Source organism: Carassius carassius, chromosome 44 (genome assembly GCF_963082965.1).
Source record: "Carassius carassius chromosome 44, fCarCar2.1, whole genome shotgun sequence".
Taxonomy (NCBI): Eukaryota; Metazoa; Chordata; class Actinopteri; order Cypriniformes; family Cyprinidae; genus Carassius; species Carassius carassius.
In genome coordinates this window covers 22,556,580-22,582,103 of record NC_081798.1, presented here as the reverse complement: position 1 = coordinate 22,582,103, position 25,524 = coordinate 22,556,580, and the positions used below count along the sequence as shown (strand labels likewise).

Genomic DNA, 25,524 nt, shown 5'->3' with positions numbered 1-25,524 from the left:
TATATTCATCCATGTATTATGAGTAGTGCATGGCAAAGATATTTTTTTTTTAATCGCAATTGATCGCATGATTGTCTGTGATTAATCGCATTGTTATGCACAAAACTAATAATGTGAATGTAGTGTATTGTAGTGTAAAGTAGTGTATTGTGCCCTTTTTTCATTTAAAAGTGCTGCTATATGAACAAAAGTACAATAACATTTGGTTTGCAAACTCTTTAAACAAATAAGGTGCTTTTTTATAGCAGTATTCCTTTTACATAGTGGCAGTTAAAATATTTCTAGTAAATCTCAGCTTATAACATTAATATAATTAAATTAAATATAAAACAAGCTGCCAGGACATTCACATGTTTTATAGTTTGTTATAGAAAAACAAGTTATGCTCAGAGTCCAGAGCCTCGATCATAACATGAGTAGAGACCTGCATGATCATGGGACCCAATGCAGCAGAGCAGACAACACTTGATGGGCGGGTAGAGACTTGTGTGTGCGGGATGCAGGAGAATATTTAGGGTGTGCTCACACTAGGCAGTCTTAACTGTGCTGAAGCACATTTGAACCCCAAAGCCTGGTTCGTTTGACTAATGTGATCGCTCCGTTTATGTCACAGTGTCTGGGCTGTGTTCCCTGGGTATCCACTAGGTGTCCTCAGTTCCCACGGTGTCTATCATATTATCACTTCCTGTTCCCTTATTTGGTCACCTTCCTCCTTGTTCTAGTTAATTGATGCCGTTCCGGAGGCCGTGGCGGTGCCCGATGCCGTTTCGGAGGCCGAGGCGGTACCTGAGGCGGTGTCCGAAGCCGAGGCGTCTCACGTCTCCACAGGCAGTCCAAAGTCAAGTCAGGTGCCCATTGACTTTCCAGAGTTGAGTCAGTTCTCGGTTGACCCTCCAGAGTCGAGTCAGGTGTTCATGGACCCTCCTGAGTCAGGGTTAGTCACCGTCGACCATCTAGAGTCAGGGCTAGTTCCTGTTGACCTTCCAGAGTCGAGTCAGGTCCCAGTTGACCCTCCAGAGTCGAGTCAGGTCCCAGTTGACCCTCCAGAGTCGAGTCAGGTCCCAGTGGACCCTGCAGAGTCGAGTCAGGTCCCAGTGGACCCTCCAGAGTCGAGTCAGGTCCCAGTGGACCCTCCAGAGTCAGGGCCAGTCACCGCTGACCCTCCAGAGTCAGGGCCGGTCACCGCTGACCCTCCAGAGTCAGGGCCAGTCACCGATGACCCTCCAGAGTCAGGGCCGGTCAACGATGACCCTCCAGAGTCAGGGCCGGTCACCGCTGACCCTCCAGAGTCAGGGCCGGTCACCGCTGACCCTACAGAGTCAGGGCCGGTCACCGCTGACCCTCCAGAGTCAGGGCCGGTCACCGCTGACCTTCCAGAGTCAGGGCCGGTCACCACTGACCTTCCAGAGACAGGGCGGGTCACCGTTGAACTTTCAGAGTCAAGTCAAGTCACTGGGTGGTCTGCTGCTCCGCCCTGTTTGATTCCGGCATCGACCACAGGGGCGTGGTGGTCATCTGCTCCGCCCTGGGGGACTCTGGCGTCGACCACGAGGACGTGGTGGTCCTCTGCTCCGCCCTGAGGGGCGCTTGCCCTGACTACACGGTTGTGGTGGTCTTCCGCTCCGCCCTGGAGGACTCTGGCGTCGACCACAAGAATGTGGTGGTCTTCTGCTCCGCCTTGGGGGGCTTCATGTTGTTGTTTTGCCTTTTGTTTTTTGTTTTTTCACTTCTGTCCCCGTTCCTTTCTGTTAGTCTGGCCCTCCGTCCCTCCCCCTGAACCTCCTCCGGTCCTCCTCCCTCCTGGTCTTCCTGTTTTGTGTTTACATTCTGGTGCCTGTTCCCCATGTTTTTCTTTTCTGGCCCTCCGTCCCTCTCCCTGAGCCTCCACCTGTCCGCCTCCCTCCTGGTCTCTGTTTTGTCTATCGTGGAGCATCTGGAAGCCGCTCCGTAGAGGGGGGGTTCTGTCACAGTGTCTGGGTTGTGTTCCCTGGGTATCCACTAGGTGTCCTCAGTTCCCACGGTGTCTATCATATTATCACTTCCTGTTCCCTTATTTGGTCACCTTCCTCCTTGTTCTAGTTAATTGATTGTTCCCCACCTGTCTCCTGTTTCCCCATTATCCTTCTGTGTATTTATACCCGGTCTGTCTGAGTCTTTGTCACGGAGTCCTCGTCTTATGTGTGATACAGTTCATAGTTTGCTCTTACCGTGTGTTCTTGTTTTGTGTTCATGTTTATTGGATTTTCTGGTTTTGACCCTGCCTGGACTGTTTACCCCTTTGGATTTGCCCTTTTAATAAATCTCACACCTGCATTTGGATCTCTCCTCGTTTTTTGTATCACCGAACGTGACAGTTTAGCAGTCACTGGCTCGGTTGGAAGAGGTGGGCCAGAGCGCGGTTCAGCTATATATAGATTAGTGAGTGTGAGCGCTAATCACGCCGGAGCACAGATCTGCTGTTAAGTGCTGCATGTTTGTCTGAATATTTCTGAGCAGCAAAATCGATAGATCTGTAAAGCAATATATTGTGAGAGGGCCGTGTATTACTGCATCCCATATGACTCAAAATAATAAACCACAAAGTTAACAAAACAATGTACTCCACTGTGCTGAGTGAGAGCGCTTCTCTGCTGTCTTCACATCAGGTATGGAAATTAACTTTTTTGTCCACCGGCCACTGTGGCTGGTGGATTTCAAAATCTACCAGCCACTCAATGTTTTTACCAGCCACTTTCTTGTTTTTAACCGACAATGTGTAACTGCATGTGAAAATTAATACTACTACTGTAGATCTACAATACTTAAGCAGTTTATTTAATCTCAAGTCTCAATGAAATACTGACATTTTCTGTTTCAGTGATGCTCAAAAATGCTGCCTATCTAGCAGCAAAGTTACAAAGTTACTAGGTTTTGAAACAACCGACTCTTGCCGACTGTCGCTTTTAAACACACGACAGAGAATACTGTTTGTTAGTTTGCTTATTATGCTGTTAAAAACAATAAGATAAACACAAACTGTCCATATAATCTAAAATGTTGCAAAATGCTGGAGGAGAATGAACTTAAAGTGTTTGACAGAGACGTGACAGTATGTGGAAATTTGTGCGCGATAAATTAAACTCTTCACGCGATCTTGTATATCATGAGCGCGTGCTATAAAACGTACTGTAAATAACCAAAAAATATATCACGCCAGCGGCACTAAATTCAGCAGCAAACACTGTACTGAGAACAATGCCGCCGTTTCGAGCCTGCCTTTCTGCACGGAGTTGCTTTGGATGATATTACACTTTATTGCATGTTATACACACACCAGGGATGGAAATTAACTTTTTGTCCACCGGCCGGGTGAAACAGTATGCTATTTTGATTTACCCGCCACGGTGGCCGATAGGTGAAGCGAGTATACCCGCCACATCACAAATTCACCTGCATTTGGCTGGTGGCGGGTGCTAATTTCCATCCCTGCTTCACATGCTATCGTTAACTTCCTATTTCCCACTTATGAAGCCATGATTACGATCTTGTTGCATTCTTTTCTGAAAATAAAAATAACAGTGAACAGTAGTTTGTGAATGTTGTTGCTTAGCCTAAATAAATTGACTGGGAGCATTCCCTTCCTGTTACTCATGATTTATCTGTATGTGTATTCAGAGCCAATGAGCAATGGACTTTCAAAATATTATAAAAACTGCGTTAACGCACAATAAATGAATTGCCGGCATTGATCAATTAATGCAATAATGCGTTAACTTGCCCAGCCCTAGTTATGAAACTTATCTTCTGTTCCTTAAAATTGTATAGTAATGCTTGAGATGTGAATATAGACTAAATAAATACTCTATAACCTAGATATGTATGATTATATAGACAATATATATATATATATATATATATATATATATATATATATATATATTCCAAGGTACTTACAGGCATACAACCATGGTATGTGTCCAAAAACTGATTTGGTGTCATGTTCATTGACACTTGGTATATCACATATCTATATGATATTTTGTTGTTAGTAATGTACTAATGTACCGCAGAATGTATGGGCTCTTTGGAAAATTAGACATTAACTGACAAAAAAAAAAGTATAAGAAAGGGTGATATAACTAATATTCTATAACATAGAATGTTATAAAGCCAACTGTCATGCTGTGTCTACTGCGTCAGATCGAGGAGACGAAGGAGAGTCCAAAATAATAACAGACTTTATTTGTACAAAGGAAACCACACAGATCACTCAGGGTGGGTCTAACGTAAAACCACTAGTGTCAATCAACTTTGCTGCTTTTTTTTTCCTTTTCTTTTTTGTTCATTTTCTATGTGAGATGTGAGCTGCACAGAAGGGCACACTTCAGATGAGGATTTAAAACAGATAACAAAATGATGTGTATACAGTACATTTCCACATAATTTTTTTAATAATTTGTTAACTAGATGCAGCATTAGTGGAGAACAGCAGTATGTTTGTCATCAAGCTTCAGAGGATGCTAAAATTTCTTAAAACAAATGTCGTCCCTTTGGAATTATGAGGTTCTATCTGACATTTTTGACAAAATCGAGTTATTCACATATTCTTATTCAGTGACAACTTATTTATATTATGAGATAGATTTTTTAATGTTCTGTACATTTTGGGACTTTTTATTTAAATAAACAAAGTTTTATCTATACAGTCGAATGGAATGCAAAAACTTTGAAGCTCAAAATCTCAAAACTACTCGGAATGCAGATAGAACCTTATAATTCCAAGGGGACGATGTGTTAAAATACATGCAAATTGTTATGTCCATGCAGCTGACACAAACAAATCAAACTCATCTAGAACTTCTAACTCATCTAGGCCACTTTTTGTTCATTCTTGAAGATTACTTTTGCCTGTTTGGTGATTAAATAAACATTAATTAAACGCAACACCTCCTGTGTGTTGTCCCACTTCCCATCTGCTGTACGACTGCAATATTTTGTTATTTTGATTAGATAATCAAGTGTTCTAAAATAGATGGAGATAAAGCATGAGAGTATAAATACAATACACACACACCCTAGTAAAAATGTTGTATATTGAAAATACATTTCATACTAAGTATAATTAAAATCTATTAACATATTTCCTGACAGATAACTCAAGACTTACTGATATAAAAGTGATAATTAAACTTTATTTGGCATACTACTTGTGCACAATGCACATTTCTTAATATTAAGTCTAAAATATATTTTAAATGTCACTTCTGATGAGAACTGTATGATCTTTGAATAATATCGGTCTTTAAATGCAAAATATTGAAAGTGTACCCTAAGTGTACTTATACAATAAGTACTAATACAATAGTTTCACTTTAGCACAATCAAATACACTAAGTTTATCTCTTATGGCCCTTAGTAGTGCTGCAGTAGTGCTGAAGTATATGTCCACATGTAGACGGGTATTTTTATAAACAGTTTTTCTTTCTTACGTTTAAAAAAAAAAAAATCTGAAAACGCAAAAACATGAAAACGCAAACACACACTATGATGCACTGTCAAAAGCATGCCAAACCAACAGGTGGTGATATAAAATCTCAACTGTAAAGCCATGCTGGCCAATCAGAAGCCTGAAAAAACAATAAGCTGGATGCCAACCACTGTTAAACTGGAAAGAATATGAAGAATCCTGAAAAAGTTTCCAGTAGGCAGAGATAACAGCGCAGACTCTGACGTCAAAAGCCAAAAACTCTAGTTTCGCTGTCCAAACGATAAACCTAAATTTATTAAATTAAATTAAATTTATGATTTTTTAAAATCCTGTCCCTGGTAGGTGTTTAAAATTTTTTTCAGTTTCAGTAAATTGCCGCTGCATTTGCAACGGCTAAACAGAGTAGAAAAAGCTGCGGTTTAAAAAAAATAATTAGTTGTTCCAATTTAGCAGCCTTTAAGTATACCAAGTATTTAGTATAGACGGTTTCATCGGGAGCACGTGTCTGACCCTAAGTTAACTTCTGGACTGTGTTTGTATATCAGTCTGGCTATAGTGTAGTCTAGAAAAGTAGATAAAGTTAAGGTGATGAGTAGACTGAAGTTGGGCTCAGTTGGTTGTTCTGTGGGATGTGTCTCCCATACATTAATTTATTTGTGGCGCTCACAATATCAAAACTGACAAATTTTCCAAAATTCTTCATTGAATAACCATGAGCACATAGTTTACTGCACATTTAAAAATCAAAACAAGTCACAGGTGTTTTTATATCACTGTATTTCTGAGGAAGACTAACTTTAATTAGTCTATTAAATTTTTTATGTAATTTTCATTTAATCTTGCATGTTATATGCCTGATAAAGCAGCATTTGTGAGCTCAGCACTGCTTTGTGTACAACAGTTACTGGGGAAGCCTCTGTTTCTCCCGCTTTAAAGCACCTCCTGCTGGCAGAGAATGAATTTGCATTTTCAGTAAGTCTGATTTACGCAGCAAACACATTTTGCTTGTTATCAAAAATAATATATTCAGCCACTGTAGACATACAGTAGGTACGTCTTCCAACATTGTTGTTTGAGAAATAAAAAGCCATTCACTGCATCACTGCAAAGAATTGTTGCCAGACATACAAAATGCCAGAAATATATTAATCACTGCTATAATGATGCAATCTTATACTCTTTTGTATTTGCTTATTTAAATCCAGGCAGTGACTTTTTTTGGCCAGGAAGTGTATTATGGTCTATACCAGGGGTTTTCAACCTGTGGCTATGGGATTAGAATCCCGCCAAATGTATTGCAGTCACAGATCGAAAAATAATAAGCATAAATAAAATATTTAAAACAAGTGTAAAATAATAACACACAAAACCGAAAAACAAATGCATTTTGTTTAAATAACAAACAGCACAGTCATGGATTGCAGAAAACTGAAACATGAAACATCTGCGCTTGCGTTTCTAAAAGTTGCAGTTTGAGTTTCATGTAAATCAAGGCGGGCTTTAGTGTCACCATTCGCCTGCAAGTTCTAGATTGACAGCTGCTCCTCTAGCCAATCAGTTCAAGGGGGAGTTGACGTCACTCCAATGCGACTCGTGGCTACTATGGCAGGTGTGTGAAGAAGGATAACCAGCGTCATCAGACAAATCCCGGATGATCTCAGGTAATTAGCCATAAATATTTTGTTAGTTGATGACATAAACATTCCCTTTGTGTATTATGATATTTTCTGCAAGCTCTATGTAGTCCGAGTAGACCGATATCTGGCCGGTTAACACGTGTCTTGTTAGTTTGGTTTAGTTAGCAATACCAGAGAATGTCTTTTAGGCAGTTGGGCTGCACGATAAATCACACGCAATATTTTATTTATCTAGTCAGTAAAGCCGGATGTGTAATCAGCGGTAAACCTCCATCACCTGCGCACTTTCACATGGAGAAGCATCGTTTGTCTTGAAGCAGCTGCACAGAATGATCACTGTATGACATTAAAGTACCACGTGAGTGATGAGAGAGCACGTCATACATTAATCATTCTGTGCAGCCGCTTCAAGTCGAATGCGCCTAATGCTGCGCCACGTGAAAGCGCACAGGTGATGGAGATTTACCACTGATTACACAATCGGCTTTACTGACAAGATGCGCATTAAATATCACACAGGGAATGTTTCTGTCACCTACTAACAAAATATTTAAGACCAATTACCTGAGATCGTCCGGTATTTGCCTGCTGACACTGGCTATCCATCTTCACACTAGAGGGTGACATTGATTGTAAAAAAAATCACTGTCACGGGATTGGGACGGGATGGGAAAAAATGTTGGCGGGACCTGGAATCGTAATAAAACTTTGATCCCCAACTTTCTACCCTACCTTTTAAATAAATAAGTATAAATTGTAGGCTTATATTTTAATTTTGAACTCAATTGTACTCGCCCTGTGTCTTTATGCTCTCCTGTTTGCTTTAATGTGGCTGGTGAAGGACAGATCATTAACGGCTGATCTATGTGGTAATACAGTAGCCTACATCGGGCAGTACATCCAAAAGCCCACCTATCATTCATAGACCTCAAATATAGCTTTTCATCTAAAAGATGTATGTAGTAATAACTTTACATGGCCGCTCAATCTAATGTTAACCTACAGAAAAGTGCGCTACTGAAGTGTGTGTGGAAGTTGAACAGCAGCGCACTCACATCAGGACAGATGGAGGCACGGTGCTCTCACTTGCTCTTAAAATACTCAATTTTTGGTCATACAGATAAAAGTAATAAATCTTTCGAATCTGCATACATTTATTTGTGTGCACTCAGAATAACAACGGAACGTTGTGCTTCTGTAAAATAATTAAAGAAAACAAGGTGCGGTTTCTGTCATCTTGGTCATGTGAACTTGAGCGAGAAACTCCATTTATGAAAAATAAATCTATAGAGTGCCACTCTCAGAGTGCAATGTCTATGCTCAAATGAAGAAACAAAAAAAAAATAGAAAACGTGTTAGCATGGATGATTTACATTACGTGTGTGAAATGCACAATGTGCATTGTTTAAGATGGCTTTCAGTTCAATAAAATAACAAAAAAAAACTACATTTTTAATTTTAATTTAACTAAAGTGGGCATGCTGTGATCTGTGCTGTATTTTTTCACTGTATCGGACAGATTCCGGCTGAAAAAAATCAATAAATACGACATGGGAGTGGGAGAGAACGTGAGTCATTCCGGGAAATGGGACGGGATTTTTTTCGTGGGATTGGGACGGGACGGGACGGGATCTTTTTTCGCGGGAGTGGGACGGGAGAGATTTGAAAATCCATTCCCGTGTCACCGTCACCCTCTACTTCACAGCAGCCACGAGTCGCATTGGAGTGACGTCAACTCCCCCTTGGACTGATTGGCTAGAGGAGCAGCTGTCAATCTAGAACTTGTGGGCCAATGGTGATGCTGAAGCCTGCCCTGATTTACATGAAACTCAAACTGCAACTTTCAGAAACGCAAGCGCAGAACGTGGAAACAAGAGCAAAAGGGAAAAAACCACAAGCACACAAAAAAATAGCATATGAGCAGGAAACCTGATTTTGTTTGAGATTTGGAAAATTTTAAATTCATGTTTCAGTTTTGTGCAATCTAATTTTAAATGCATTTACATTTTTGATTTACACTTATTATTTTTCGATCCATGACTGCGCTGTTTGTTATTTAAAACAATTTTAAACGTTATTTTTGTTTTTTGGTTTTGTGCATTATTATTTTACACGTGTTTTTAAATATATGATCTTTGTTTATTATTTTTCGATCTGTAACTGCAATACATTTGGCGGGATTCTAATCCCATATGTGGTATTGCAGGTGGGCCGCCAATTACTAATAAAATAAATAATAATATATTTCATATATATAATTAAATAACAAAAAATAAATATTAAACTGTAACTATGCTTCCACTATTCGAGCTTGCTGATTGGTTTAAGAATAAACCGCCAAATTATCTTAGATATTTTTGCTGCATATGCTACAGAACAACAAATTCAATCATGCATAAATGCTGTCAACATGTCTACCCGCTGCCTAGCTCTGCCTTGATCTGGTTTTCCCGTTTTGCTGAGTGGTGCCAGTCTGAGTTATTTTCTGTTCATTGCAAATTCATTCTAGGGCTGTGCGATTAATAGAAATCGTCATAAAATAACAATTTGAGCCTGCGCGATTTCTAAATCGCTTTATGGCACGATTTTCCGCGGCCCTGACCTCCCGCAGTATGCTATCCGATCCAATCAGAACGCAGCGCCTAGCGCGAGAACAGAACAGACTGGGCATATGCGTAACTCCAGGTTCACACACTGTCTGTGATGCGCCTTTTTTCCGAGCCCATGTTGACGGATCAGAGCGTTCACACTGCACGCGGTAAAAGGCTAGAAATAAAAACATGCGAAAATAATTAATATCTAGCACATGAGCATAGAGAGAGTTGTGAGTGCACAAGACACGTTTTAAGTGCGCACACTCTCTCCGGGTGAGAGCAGCATGTATCTGAGCAATCACATCTGGTTTTGTGACACAGCAAAAGGAAATCTGTGTGCGAGCGGAGAGATTCGCACTCTTGCATTATTTTAATGTGCTTTCGCATTACAATAATGCGCTCTCTCTGCTGCTTCTGCACCGCACACACATACTGTATATATATATATATATATATATATATATATATATATATATATTTTTTTTTTTTTTTTTTGCCATAAGTCTATAAATGTTTTTACACCTTTACTATAGTGATTATTTTGACTAATGTCTGTTCTAGAGACGTTACAACTTTTTTATAAAGCTCTAATTGGTTTTCTTTTGGAAATATGTTTCAAATTCATCCTGAATGCATTTATGACTGTAAAGCATATATGTGTCTATCAAAATTTTGATTAAAATCGAAATAGCAAAATTGATCAAAGAAATCGCGATATGTTTTTTTTTTTTATTATTCATATCGCACAGCCCTAGTTCATTCAATAAATACAGTTAACAATCTAGCTTCTGAGTACTAAGTTATTAACCCAACAATAGCAGGGTCAGTTATTCATGTATTTTTTTGCAGTGGGCCGCACAAACATATACGTTTGGTTGTGTGGGCCGCGAGTTGAAAAAGGTTGGGAACCACTGGTCTATACAGTGGTAGTACTGGATGCCTTGATAGAATAGTTTGATTCTTGTTTTGACTCATTTGAGACACAGCCCTTTCTGTAGCCAAGTAAATATATCTTCCACCCTATCACTATAAATTCTACAGCACAACCTTTTCTGGTTTATTCATTTCTGTTGCAGATTACTTCCCTAGTAAAAAAAAAAAATTAAAATACATTCATTTCATGTTAAGTATAGTTCAAATCTATTTACATATAAAAATTATAGCTAACCTTCATTTGGAGTACTACTTGTGCACAATGCACATTTCTTAATATTAAGCCTAAAATGTGTTTTAATGTCACTATTGATAAGGATTGTATGATCTTTGAATAATATTGGCTGTTAAGTGACATGAGCCGCATCTAAAAGGCAAAGGGGGAGGTGTTGCTACAATTTATAACAACATTTTCAGGATTTCTCAGAGGGCAGGCTTCAAGTATAACTCGTTTGAAGTAATGGTGCTTCATATAACACTATCCAGAGAAACAAATGTTAATGATAAATCCCGTTATGTTTGTACTGGCTACTGTATACAGGCCACCAGGGCACCATACAGACTTTATTAAAGAGTTTGCTGATTTTACATCCGAGTTAGTTCTGGGTGCAGATAAAGTTTTAATAGTTGGTGCATAGTTGGTGTTTTAATAGTTAATATCCATGTTGATAATGAAAAAGATGCATTGGGATGAGCATTTATAGACATTCTGAGCTCTATTGGGCTTAGACAACACGTTTCAGGACCTACTCATTGTCGAAATCATACTCTAGATTTAATACTGTCACATGGAATTGATGTTGATAGTGTTGAAATTATGCAGCCAAGTGATGATATCTCAGATCATTATTTAGTTTTGTGCAAACTTCATATAGCCAAAATTGTAAATTCTACTTCTTGTTACAAGTATGGAAGAACCATCACTTCTACCACAAAAGACTGCTTTTTAAGTTATCTTCCTGATGTATCCAAATTCCTTAGCATATCCAAAACCTCAGAACAACTTGATGATGTAACAGAAACTATGAATTCTCTCTTTTCTAGCATTTTAAATACAGTTGCTCCTTTATGCTTAAGGAAGGTTAAGGAAACCAGTATGACACCATGGTATAATGAGCATACTCGCACCCTAAAGAGAGCAGCCTGAAAAATGGAGCGCAGCTGGAGGAAAACAAAACTAGAGGTATTTCGTATTGCTTGGTGGGAAAGTAACCTATCCCAGTGGTTCTCAAACTTTTTAGCCAGCAACCCCTAAACTAACATCGACGAGAACTCCCGACCCACTACCACAGAATACATAAACAATAAACAAATAAAAGAATAGTTTTAAATCCACATCCACTTCCTATGGAAGCTTGTTTGCACCACAGAATAAAAAATAAAAAAGGTAATTGTGATTTTATATAATTTATAACTTAATAACTCGCACTGCAAGTTTATATTTCACAATTATGAGAAACCAAGTCAGAATAACGAGATTTATACTTGCAATTTTTAGATAAAAAAAATCGCAATTACCTTCAAATATTTTCTTACGTGGCGGAAACAAACTTCCATAATATTTACTGTATTTAAGCTTACCTTTCAGTGGGATGGGTGCACTTGTTTTTCGGTGCACAAAAGTGTAATCTGTGGCCTGATGTTGGATACGGCTACTCGCAGATCATCCTCAACATCAAGACGTGATCTGTATTTATTTTTCATGTACGTAACAGCGGAAAAAGTCTGCTCGCACAAATAAGTAGAGCCAAACGGAAGCAATACATCCATTGCCACACCGGATAACCCAAAATTCAGGCAATGTGGAACTGGAAAATAACGTTTTTAATGTCCGATCACTAGACAGCTCCAGCAAAGCATCTTCCAGTTTTGTGGGGAGATTAGTCCTAGTTTAAGTGAATGGTTGCCGTATCCAGTCATACAGTTCTGGTTGCGTCTCTTTTGGAAAATACTTATGGAATTGTTCCAAAAGGCCGTGGAGATGACTAGTGATGTGTGTTTTCAGGTTGCCGAGACTCAGTCCATTCTCCTCCAGATGTTCATCCAGCTCAGGAAACATCTCCACATTACCTTGTTCAGCTCGCTCAGCCCCTCTTTCCAGCTTTTTCACAAATGCATAAATTTTCTCATTCATTGTCAAGATGTTTGTGTTTGGACCTTGTAATGAAAGTTTAAGCATGTTAAGCCTTTCGAATATACAGGCCAAATAAGCAAGTTTTGATAACCAATCTGGATCTATCAGGTGGTGCGCGAATTCAGATTTCGATTCTTTCAACAACGAGTGCACTTCCTCACGCAGTTCGTAAAGCCAGCGGAGAGCCTTCCCGCGAGATAACCACCGGACTTCGGTAAGAAACAGCTTCGTGCTGCGAGCCCATCTCGTTGCAAGGGTGGCTAGCAGTCTACTGGTTACGGGACGTGATTTTATGTGATTTACAATTTTGATTGCACCTTTGAGAATACTTTTAAGCTCACTATCAAGTGCTTTGCTAGCAAGAGACTCACGGTGAATTATGTAGTGCGTAAATTTAACATGAGGAGCCACTTCTAAAAACTTTGCCTTGAGTCCCTTGTTTTTACCTACCATTGCACCTGCACCATCAGTACATACGCCAACACAGTTATCCCATGTATGTCGCATCTCTTTTAGTCTGGTGTCCAGCTTGTTGAAAATGTCACTGCTTTTTGGACTGTGCTATAAGGTATGCCACCTCATAAGATGCCTTCAGAGCATTAGCAGTAATTTGGGTTTGTTGTGCGAGTGTGCATTTTTGAATCTGTAATTCCTTCTCTTTTCTGCGAAAAAAGTCTATAGGTTTTTCAACACAAGCAGGGTGTCCGACGTTTCCTACATTGGTAAGAAGGTTGTCTTGCTCATGTGTTTTGTAGAGGTACATGGTTCAGATGATTCAGGCAGACTGTCCACAATTTTCTCAACATTTTTAACCTTGCGAATTACAAATTTATCCATTCTTGCAGTTGCAGTTTCCACGTGCAGTATTGATAACTAGCGATCAGTCGCCGCACAGTGACGTCATATCTTAGAGTCACGAAATTATATATATATATATATTTTTTTTTTAAACCTTCTAATCAGTTTTGTCTTTAGAAATCAAAAAATATTTATTTGTAATCTTAATTTTTTAGTATTGAAAATTATTTTTTGTAATCAGAAAATACAGAATTTATTCAAACCAACTCACGACCCCTTGAAATCATTCCGACCCCCAGTTTGAGAACCACTGACCTATCATACAGAAAAGCATTAAAAACTGCTAGATCTGATTACTTTTCTTCTCTTTTAGAAGAAAACAAACATAACCTCAGGTATTTATTCAACACAGTGGCTAAATTAACGAAAAATAAAGCCTCAACAAGTGTTGACATTTCCCAACATCACAGCAGTAATGACTTTATGAGCTACTTTACTTCTAAAATCGATACTATCAGAGATAAAATTGTATCCATTCAGCCGTCAGCTACAGTATCGCATCAGACAGTGCACTATAGACCCCCTGAGGAACAGTTCCACTCATTCTCTACTATAGGAGGGGAAGAATTGTATAAACTTGTTAAATCATCTAAACCAACAACATGTATGTTAGACCCTATACCATCTAAGCTTCTAAAAGAGGTGCTTCCAGAAATCATAGATCCTCTTCTGACTATTATTAATTCCTCATTGTCATTAGGATATGTCCCCAAAACCTTCAAACTGGCTGTTATTAAGTCTCTCATCAAAAAACCACAACTTGACCCCAAATAACTAGTTAATTATAGACCAATCTCGAATCTCCCTTTTCTGTCCAAGATACTAGAAAAGGTGGTATCCTCACAATTATATTCCTTCTTAGAGAAAAATGGTATATGTGAGGATTTCCAGTCAGGATTTAGACTGTATCATAGTACTGAGACTGCTCTCCTTAGAGTTACAAATGACCTGTTCTTATCATTCGTTTGTGGTTGTATCTCTCTATTAGTTTTATTGGATCTTAGTGCTGCGTTTGACACAATTGACCACAACATTCTTTTGCATAGACTTGAACATTTTGTTGGCATTAATGGAAGTGCATTAACATGGTTTAAATCGTACTTATATGACCGCCATCAGTTCGTAGCAGTGAATGAAGATGTATCATATCGATCACAAGTGCAGTATGGAGTACCTCAAGGCTCAGTACTAAGGCCGCTACTCTTCACGCTTTATATGTTACCCTTGGGAGATATCATAAGGAAACATGGTGTTAGCTTTCACTGTTATGCTGATGATACTCAGCTCTATATTTGTTCGCGGCCCGGTGAAACACACCAATTTGAAAAACTAATGAAATGCATAGTCGATATAAACATCGTGGCTCCCTATCAAACATCGTATAGATTTTAAAATATTGCTTATTACTTATAAAGCCCTGAATGGATTAGCACCTCAGTAGTTGAATGAGCTCCTTTTACATTATAATCCTCTACGTCCGCTACGTTCAGGCAATGTGATAATACCTAGAATATCAAAATCAACTGCGGGCGGCAGATCCTTTTCCTATTTGGCGCCTAAACTCTGGAATAACCTACCTAACATTGTTCGGGAGGCAGACACACTCTTGCAGTTTGAATCTAGATTAAAGACCCATCTCTTTAACCTGGCTTACACATAACATAATAATATGCTTTTAATATCCAAATCCATTAAAGGATTTTTTTAAACTCTCTTATTCCGAGGTCACCGTAGCCACCAGATCCAGTCTGTATCCAGATCAGAGTGTCACTGCAGTCACCCAGATCCCGTACGTATCCAGACCAGATGGTGGATCAGCACCTAGAAAGGACCTCTACATCCCTGAAAGACAGCGGAGACCAGGACAATTAGAGTCCCAGATACAGATCCCCTGTAAAGACCTTGTCTCAGATGACCATCAGGACAAGACCACATGAAACAAATGATTCTTCTGCACAATCTGACTTTGCTGCAGCCTGGAATTTAATCACTGGTTTCGTCTGCTCAGAGGAGAGCTGGCCCCCCAACTGAGCCTGGTTTCTCCCAAGGTTTTTTTCTCCATTCTGTCACCGATGGAGTTTCAGTTCCTTGCCGCTGTCACCTTTGGCTTGCTTAGTTGGGGTCACTTAATCTACAGTGATATCGTTGACTTGATTGCAAATAAATGCACAGACACTATTTAAACTGAACAGACATGACCTCACTGAATTCAATGATGAACTGCCTTTAACTGTCATTTTGCATTATTGACACTGTTTTGCTAATGAATTTTGTTCAGTTGCTTTGACTCAATGTATTTTGTTTAAAGCGCTATATAAATAAAAGTGACTTGACTTGACTTAAGTGCAAGATATTTATAGTGTACCTAAAGAATGCTTGCAATAGTTCAACTTAGCATAATCAACAAAGCATAACCAAAAATATGTATATATTTAGTTGGACTTCAGCATTATTTTCCCACAAAGTACATTAAGTTCAAAATTAGTTGTTCCAATTTAGCAGTCTTTAAGTATACCAGTTTAGTATATCAAAAGTACAATTGCAGCTTTTAAGTACATAAATACGTAATGTAACTTGTGTATTTGTAATATAATTAGCATAAAATAAATGTATTTCAAATACATTTTAGTATATTTATTTTTCACTAGGGTAACCAGTTGTAGACATAAACATGTTCAACAGAAGAACCTTAAGGAAGAAATACCTCCTGCTTATGTAGAGGTGTTGACTCCTTTTTCAATTGTAGATGAAAGCAGCAGAGATGGGGGAATAAACAGGATCAAGATTGATGTTAGTTACAGACAAGGTCAGGAGAGCAAGAAACACTAGAGCAAGGCCTTCTATAAGAGCAAGAACAGATCAGGATTAAACGGGATCAGATAGGAAAAAAGTTTTTTTTGGAAGATTTCAGTTAGATGTATATATCATCTGTATACAGACAATATAACACATAAACTTTATCTGGAGATGTTGGAGTAATTGGAGAAGAATAAAAAGCCCCAAAACTAGAGCAGGGGTCGGCAACTTGGCATGGAGGTAATCATTGGCATTTGAGAAACAGACATAAAAATGTATATTTCATTTGGATGGTTTTACTTGCACATGCATACCGATCTGCATTTTAAGGTAATGCTTTCTCATTGCTACATAACCTATACAGAAATAGTGGTTAAACACTCAGTGTGAGAATTAATCTGTGTTAACTATAGAAAAATTTTAGTGCTCTGATAAAATAAATCCTGTTACTGCAGGTGTGCAGAGCTGAAGAAATACTAAAATGCAAACAAGACATAAAAGGCGGGTAGTGTAAGCAACTGTCAATAAGCCCTTTCACACATACAGACTTTTCGTTCTGGCAATTTACCGGTATGAGAAGTTGTAACATTACCAGTAAATTGCAGGAATACGGCTGTGTGTGAACACAGAAGGAAAATTACCAGTATGAGCATGTATGAGTTCAGAACGCGGTGACATAAAACGTGTACTCCGGGCCAATCATAGCAATGTGACGCATTCAAGCACTGTTTACGAAAATAAAAGAAATGTGGCCAGCACAGAGAGTGAGCTGATCATAGCCTACAGAATGTTTGACCAATTTAGCCTTCTCAAATCATCACGAATTGTCTAAAATAAAATGTAAAGATATAAAACAGTTCAAGCATGTAACGATGTTTAAACGTTAAACCCAGATAAATGTGCGCTATATCCAATATTTTGTGCGTAGAGTGCAAGATAAAGCACACTTTTTGGGACATAGAGGCAAGCGCGACCATAAAATAAAATAAAGAAAACAAACATGCTTTCTGCCGTCTCGTCTTGACCAGGAGCGCTTACAAAAATGAACCAAAACTTGAAAAAGCGAAAAGCGAATACATGCCTCACAGACATGATGAATATATCTATGGAAAGCTATAAATTACTTCTTAACGAATTAAAACAAATAATAAAAAAACTATTTAATAACAATCATAATCTGTATAGAAGGCAGGTCTAATGAGGAAATGACGAGTCAGGCAACTTCATCCTTGGGACACAGACTCAGAAAGCACTAGTTTATTGGTAAATAATTCAAATATCTCCTTCTATTTCGCCCTGACACATTAATGGTAATTACTTTTGCAAGTGCTTTGCGCCATCTTTTGAACTCATTTTGAATGCAGAACTGTTCAGCTGCGCTGACGGCACATATGCTTTTTGAACGCACATTTGTGAACTGCAATTTACAATCGCAACTTCATTGTGCTATTACTCCATTCAAGCCGAATTTCAGTAGTTTCATGGATAGTTTGCATCACACATCGAGCTGACCGTTGTTATAGTAAGTAATTATTACAATCAACATTAACAGCAAGTAAAAAGGGGAAAGCTTTCAACTGTATAGCCTATGCATTTTAGACACTTATATATGCTGTTTCCCTGTCCATGCAATGAACACACATTATTGAATGTTTTTTATTTTATTTTATTTTTTAGAACATTAAAACTGCTCAGGTAATTTCAGTGGTAGGCTATTATACATATTTGTGTATTAAACTCTTATAACCTGCAAACTCCCCATGATAGTGCACAAATATTTCTGCCCGTTTTCACTTGTTGACAGCCTCTGCTTTTCTGCAACAGACTGAAGCCTTCGCTTCAATTCAGCGCACCTTACATTCAGCTAATAAAATAAATATGCTGCAATTTTCTGGAGTTATTTTATAATTGTCTGGGCAGTCTCAAGCTATATCTTAAACTTAAAATAAATAAATAAATAAATAAAGTTGGCTTCAGATTAGTTTTAATCAATGCATAACATGCATACAGGGAAGTAAAATAGGAGATGCAGTAGAAGAAGCAGTGAAATTTCTTCTGAATATGTGATTTCTATAGAAATAGTATATTATTACCTTAATGTCCTTTTTTATTATAGGTGTCGAAACAGCATCTTCACTGTTGATATACTCTTGAACTTGTTCCTGGTCTTGATCCAGACTGACGTCTGCATCAGCTTCATCTCCAGAAAGAAACTGCGGCTGCTCACTCTCACTCTTCTGAGACAAACCATCATGAATTTCACCCAGTGTGGATACCGGTTGACAAAATTCTGTTTGACACACAACAGCAGAATGTTCAGAGCATTACTTAGAACTGATATAGTCTCCCTGCAACGGAATTTTTTATTTTTTATTTTTATTTTGAATATCAGTAACTGATTTGGAGAGAACCCCAGAATGTAATCAGCGTAATCAGCATTGTTTACGTTCAGTAGATAGCAAAATGCTGTGATTAATTACTCACCCTCATGTCATTCCAAACCCCATAAGACCTCGGAACACAAATTAAGATATTTTTGATGGACTCAGAGTTCTCTTACCCCCAGCTTGGGTGAACTATCCCTTTAAGTGTATTATAATTAGATAATGTGTCCATCTGTTATCTGTCTGCTAAAATTTGGTTTCACTTTCTTGAACACTGCAAGACTGGGGCGAGGGTCTGCAGTTGGGGTCTGTGGAAGTTGTGGCCTAATGGTTAGAGATTTTTACTCCTAACCCTAGGGTTGTGGGTTCGAATCTTGGGCCGGCAATAACACGACTTAGGTGCTCTTGAGCAAGGCACCAAACCCCCAACTGCTCCCCGGGCACTGCAGCATAAATTGCTGCCCACTGCTCTGGGTGTGTGTTCACGGTTTGTGTGTTCACTGCTGTGTGTGTGCACTTTGGATGGCTTAAATGCAGAGCACGAATTCTGACTTGGCTGAATGTCATTTTCACTCATTTCACTCAGTCACCTTGCTGCTCTTGTTAGGGCCCGAGCACCGATGGTGCGAGGACCCTCTTGTATCTGCTTTGTCTATTATTAGGGCCCGAGCACTGCAGTGCGAGGACCCTATTGGAATTGCTCCGTTTATTAGGGCCCGAGCACTGCAGTGTGAGGACCCTATTGGAATTGCTCTGTTTATTCTTCTTCTTCTTCTTCTTCTCCGAAATGAATCGCATTTTTGAGGGCCTAAACATGCTCCAAAACTCACGAAACTTTGCACATGCATCAGGACTGGCGAACATTTACATCTGATATAGGTTTCAGAAGTGGGTGTGGCAAAATGGCTCGACAGCGCCACCTGTTATATTTCAACGGAGTGCGCCTCGAGCTACGTTTCACGTACACACGTATCACACCATAATCTTCAAAAAAGTCTCTTGGTACAAAATCCAAAACCCAAAAGGAAGTAAGTTATTTTGAATTTCCTGTACGATTTTTGTGCAGTTTTTGCCATTTTCATGCCTCGTACTTTGACGAACTCCTCCTACAGTTTTAATCGGATTGTCTTCAAATTTAGTGAGGGTCATCATAAGACCTTTGTGATGTTAAATTGCGAAGGTTTTGAGTTTTCATCAAGGGCAAGCAATGTCCAATCTTCCCCAAACTTCACACGTGTGATAGATGTTCTGTCCTGAACAACCACTCATGACCAAATTCAGTTATAGTCATAGCGCCACCTGCTGGTAACAGGAAGTTACATGGTTAACACTCTTATGGACTCCTAGTAACATATTAAAAAGTTTCAACAAGTGTTAAATAAGCCGGCATCATGCTAGATACATACTAATACATGCTAGCAACACTTAGCTAAGTGCTAAAGCATGCTACTAATGTAGTGAAAAAGAAAGTTGTTGTAACTCAGGCAAGCAATGTCCGATCTTCCCCAAACTTCACACGTGTGATAGGTGTTCTGTTCCAAACAAACACCCATGACCAAATTCAGTTATAGTCATAGTGCCACATGCTGGTAACAGGAAGTGACAAGGTTAATACGGTTGTGGACTCCTAGGGACAAATTAAAAAGTGTTAAATAGGCTAAAATTCTAGAAGCATAATAAAACATGCTTTCAACATTTAGCTAAGTGTTAAATCATGCAACTATTGCATTGAATAAGGAAGTTGCTGAAACTCAGGCTAGCAACATCTGATCTGCCCCAAACTTCACACATTTGACAAGAATCCTGTACTGAACACATCAACATGCCCTTATTCGGTTATAGTCATAGCACCACCTGTTGGTAACAGGAAGTGTCATGTGTAACACTGTTATGGACTCCTAGAAACATATTAAAAAGTGCCAGCAAGTGATAAATACACTGGAAGCATGCTAGAAATATACTAAAACATGTTAGCAACACTTAGCTAAATGCTAAAGCATCATATTACTGCAGTGAATTAGGAAGTTGGACAGGAAGTGGCATGTTTAATACTGTTATGGACTCCTTGCAAAATAATAAAAAGCATCAACAAGTGTTACATAGGTTGGCAACATTCTAGAAGCATACTAAAACATGCTAGCAACACTTAGCTAAGTGTTAAAGCATGCTACTAATGCACTGAAAAAGGAAGTTGCTGTTACTCAGACAAGCAATGTCTGAACTTCCCCAAACTTCACACGTGTGATAGGTGTTTTGTTCCAAACAAACACCCATGACCAAATTCAGTTATAGTCAAAGCGCCACCTGCTGGTAACAGGAAGTGACAAGGTTAACACTGTTATGGACTCCTTGCAAAATAATAAAAAGCATCAACATAGCGCCAAGTGTCATGTGTAACACTGTTATGGACTCCTAGCAACATATTAAAAAGTGCCAGCAAGTGATAAATACACTGGCAGCACGCTAGAAACATACTAAAACATGTTAGCAACACTTAGCTAAATGCTAAAACATATTACCGCAGTGAATCAGGAAGTTACTGTAATTCAGGCATACACTGTACACTGGACACTGATTGTGCATACACACTGTGTTAGTGCACACTGCATACACTGGACACTGTATGCCTGCATTTCAGTAACTTCCTAATTCATTGCAGTAATATGATGCTTTAGCATTTAGCTAAGTGTTGCTAACATGTTTTAGTATGTTTCTAGCATGCTTCCAGTGTATTTATCCCTTGCTGGCACTTAGCTAAATGCTAAAGCATCATATTACTGCAGTTAATCAGGAAGTTACTGTAATTGAGGCATACAGTGTCCAATCTGGCCCAAATTGAACAAGTTTCATAAGAGTCCTGTCCTGAAAACATCAACATGCCCGTATTCGATTATAGTCATAGCACCCCCTAATGGCAACAGGAAGTGGCATGTTTAACACTGTTATGGACTCCTTGTAAAATAATAAAAAGCATCAACGAGTGTTAAATAGGCTGGCAACATTTTAGAAGCATACTAAAACATCCTAGCAACACTTAGCTAAGTGCTAAAACATGCTACTAATGCAGTGAAAAAGGAAGTTGCTGTAACTCAGGCAAGCAATGTCCGATCTTCCCCAAACTTCACACGTTTAACAAGGGTCCTGTCCTGAATACATCAACATGCCCATATACGGTTATAGTCATAGCGCCACCTGCTGGCATCAAGTGTCATGTTTAACACTTTTATGCACTATTTGCAACACAGGAAAATATGCCATTGTGTGCTAATCATTCTAGAAATATTCTCAAACATGCTAGCAACACTTACTATGTGCTAAAGGATGCTATTATTACTTTGAAAAAGGAAGTTGTTGTAACTCATGCATACAATTCCCAATCTGACCCAAACCTCACATGTTTTATAAGAGTCCTGGCCTAAACACAACTAAATGCCAATATTCAATTATAAGCAGAGTGCCACCTGCTGGCAACAGGAAATTACTTATTTTATACTAACTTAAACATGAGATGTCTGATCTGCCCGAAACTTTGCATGTTTGCTAAGAGTCCTGGCGTGAAGACATTTACATGCCGATATTCAGTTATAATCATAGCACCATCTGTTGGCAGCAGGAAATGTGGCACAAAAATTTACTATTTTATAAGCATATGGCCCAACGTTCACTGTTCCTCCTATGGGCACCGGGTAGTGGTGAGCCAGAGTGCGAGGGCCCTTTCATCGCTGCTTGCAGCTTTAATTAGGGCTCAAGCCCGAAGGGGCGAAGAGCCCTATTGTTCCCCTAAGGATTATTCTTATTCTTATTTTTATTTTTATTTTTATTTTTTATTTAACCTTCCAGGGGTTTTGGGGGGCCTTAACATGCTCAAAAACTCTTGAAAATTGGCACACACATTGGAACCTGCGGCCATCAGGACGTCGCAGAGACTGGGACCCGGGCGTGGCACAGGGGCTCTACAGCACTCCCTGGAACACAGTCAGAAATCTTGAACCATAGCTCACACACACTTGCATATATGTTTATGTGAAACTCAGTACACTTATAGATCTCATTGAGCTGAACAACTTTTACGCTCTATGTCATAGGCTCCGCCCAACAGGAAGTCAGCTATTCAGGGCTGTTTAAAAAAAGCATGCTCTGGAATTTGATATACTTGTCATAGGTTTTTTACTTGATTGCCACCAAACTCGGTCAACATGATCTCAAGACATTGGGGATGAAAAATTGGCAGGGGATTTTTGATATCTCGAACGGTTTGCCCGTGGCGCGGCGTTGAAATTTGGGCAAAAAATGAGAAACAGGAAATGCCTAATAACATCCACATACATTGCCTGAGTTTTATCAAACTTCATCGATTTGTTCGATGTATTATACCGATCGTATATATGTGATGTAAATCTGTTGTGGGGATATTGATATCTTATATATTGTTGCCATGGCAACATGTTAAACTTGAATATTCTGTTATGGTGATTTTGAGGCAGATAACAACCTCAGATTTACATGAAACTCAGAACACATATCAGTATTAGTGATAGCTAGACAATGGAAAAAGCTTTTAAAAGGGCGTGGAAAAGGCACTCTATAGCGCCACCTTTTGTCAAAAGTTGGGGGGGTTAGTTTTAGCAACAGAGACCAAACTCGGTACGTATATTGTTCTTATCAAGACGGACAACTTTCTAATTCACAGTCATCAGCTACGAACAACAGGAAGTCGGCTATTTTGATTTGAATGTGTATTTTTGAGATTTTACAGTTGTGAATTAATGCATACTCCTCAAAGGGGAAGTACACTATACACACCAAACTTTGTCTACATGAAGAAAAAACATTGAGGAACTGAAATTGCGAACGGATTTTGGTTAGCTTGAACGGTTTTGTCATGGTGATTTTTTGAAATGACAGTAAAAAGGGAATCATTAATTGTCTTGTATTTTTAAATTGCAGCTTCCAAACACTTAAAAGCATTTTTTTCATACAGAGATCAACTCATTCTGAGGAAATATGCATAGTTTCATGACTTTACAACACTGTATGATTAAAAGAAAATTAAAAAACGGTCAGACATCTCAACTCACTCTGTCCCTCTGTTTGAGGAATGTATGTGTGCTGACTGAGTGTGTGTGTGTGTGTGTATGTGTGTGAGAGTGGGGGATGGGCATGAGCTGAGTGGCAGACAGACAGAGAGAGAGAAAGAGAGAGAGAGAGAGAGACTTTAACATCTCTTTAATCACCAGAAAAAAAACTGTATTTTAAATTGTTCTTTTTTTGTTGTTGTTGCTAATTGTGCTGTTTTACAGCTTAAGAAATCTCTTAGGCCTTATCCTTTTCTGACAGTTTCAGGAATTAAAAAAAAAATACTTATTTGTGCTGCAAATAATAATTTCAAACTCATTTGATACTGACCTCTGACACACTGTGACATGACATTTATCTGATTTTACATAATCTCATGGATGTAACAGTAAAACTGTTCAGCTCACAGATGAAGACTAAGCTGTAATGCAAGCAAAACTATTTCACAAATGCTTATAGGTCAATAAAATCATAACAAAACACTTTTAAATTATTTAAGGATCTGGTAACACTTTAAAATAATGTCTCATTTGTTAACATTAGTAAATGCATTGGTAACACTTCATAATAGCTGCACTCATTAGCTAAGCATTAGTAAATAGTCAGTTCATGCTTTATATAGCCTTCTCCCAAAATTAGTAGTTAGTAAGCATTTTTTAAATACAGCTATAATTAAACTGTTCATGGTTTATATGCACATTTATTTTGAGGAGATTAAAGGCTGTAATCTTCCAAAAAATAAATAAATAATAAATAAATAAACACAGAACTCAGAAATATTTATTTCAAGATGCAATAAAAGAAAACTATACACTTTAATTAATATATATATGGCACTACGCATACGTTTATATTTAATTTTTTTTATCAAGTGTACAGCTGTACGGTTTCATTTTTTGCATCTTGAAAAAATATTTCTGTGTTCTTTATCCCTCTGTGTTGTGTTTAACTTAATACTATGAGCTCACAAAAATAGATAGCTGGCAATTACTAAATATTTTATAAAAACCTGACTTTATCATGAATTACAGCTGGAATATATGTCGATAAAGCAGTTATTAGCAAACTGACCAACTATTATCATGTGTCTAAATAATAAGATTTATATATTTACACTAAAATAGTTCATTAATCATTTAATTTCACTTTCTTAATGATCTCATAAACCACTGACAACTCCTTAATAACTGGTTTATAAATAATGCAATAATTTATAAATTATAAATTGATCCTTAAAGTATGAATAAATTACAATGATTGAACTTTATAGATATGCTCAATAACAAAATATTTATAGCTGTATTTATGAAATGCTTAATAATGCCTATTAAAGGAGTGCTATTATGCTTTTTCACTTTTTCAACTTTAGTTAGTCTGTAATGTTGCTGTTTCAGCATAAAAAAGTTCTGCAAAGTTACAAAGCTGAAAGTCCAATTCAAAAGGAGATATTTTATTTAACAAAAATCACTTTTTAAAAACTACAACGAACAAATTGTTTGGACTACAACAAGCATTTTCCGGGATTTGTGATAACACAAATATTGACGAATGGGATGTGAAAAAAGACTGGAAGAGAAAAAAATCTCTTTATATTCAGTTGTGCAGAATTATGAGGCACTTTTTCCTTTACTGATAAAATGAGCCA

The 25,524-nt window shown here is 38.3% G+C and overlaps 1 protein-coding gene across 6 annotated transcripts in view; it reads right to left on the bottom strand.

Moving 5' to 3' along the window:
* LOC132126686 (band 4.1-like protein 1) overlaps positions 1-25,524 on the bottom strand; it is a 342,878-nt gene that overhangs the window by 62,581 nt on the left and 254,773 nt on the right. For 5 of the 6 annotated variants that reach the window (XM_059538113.1, XM_059538114.1, XM_059538119.1 and 2 more), the window contains 2 exons: positions 18,513-18,709; positions 16,328-16,354 (listed from right to left, as the gene is read on the bottom strand). In XM_059538113.1, the coding sequence (XP_059394096.1) occupies positions 16,328-16,354; positions 18,513-18,709 (224 nt within the window). The remainder of the gene's footprint in view (positions 1-16,327; positions 16,355-18,512; positions 18,710-25,524) is intronic. The other variant, XM_059538115.1, reaches the window with a different exon arrangement.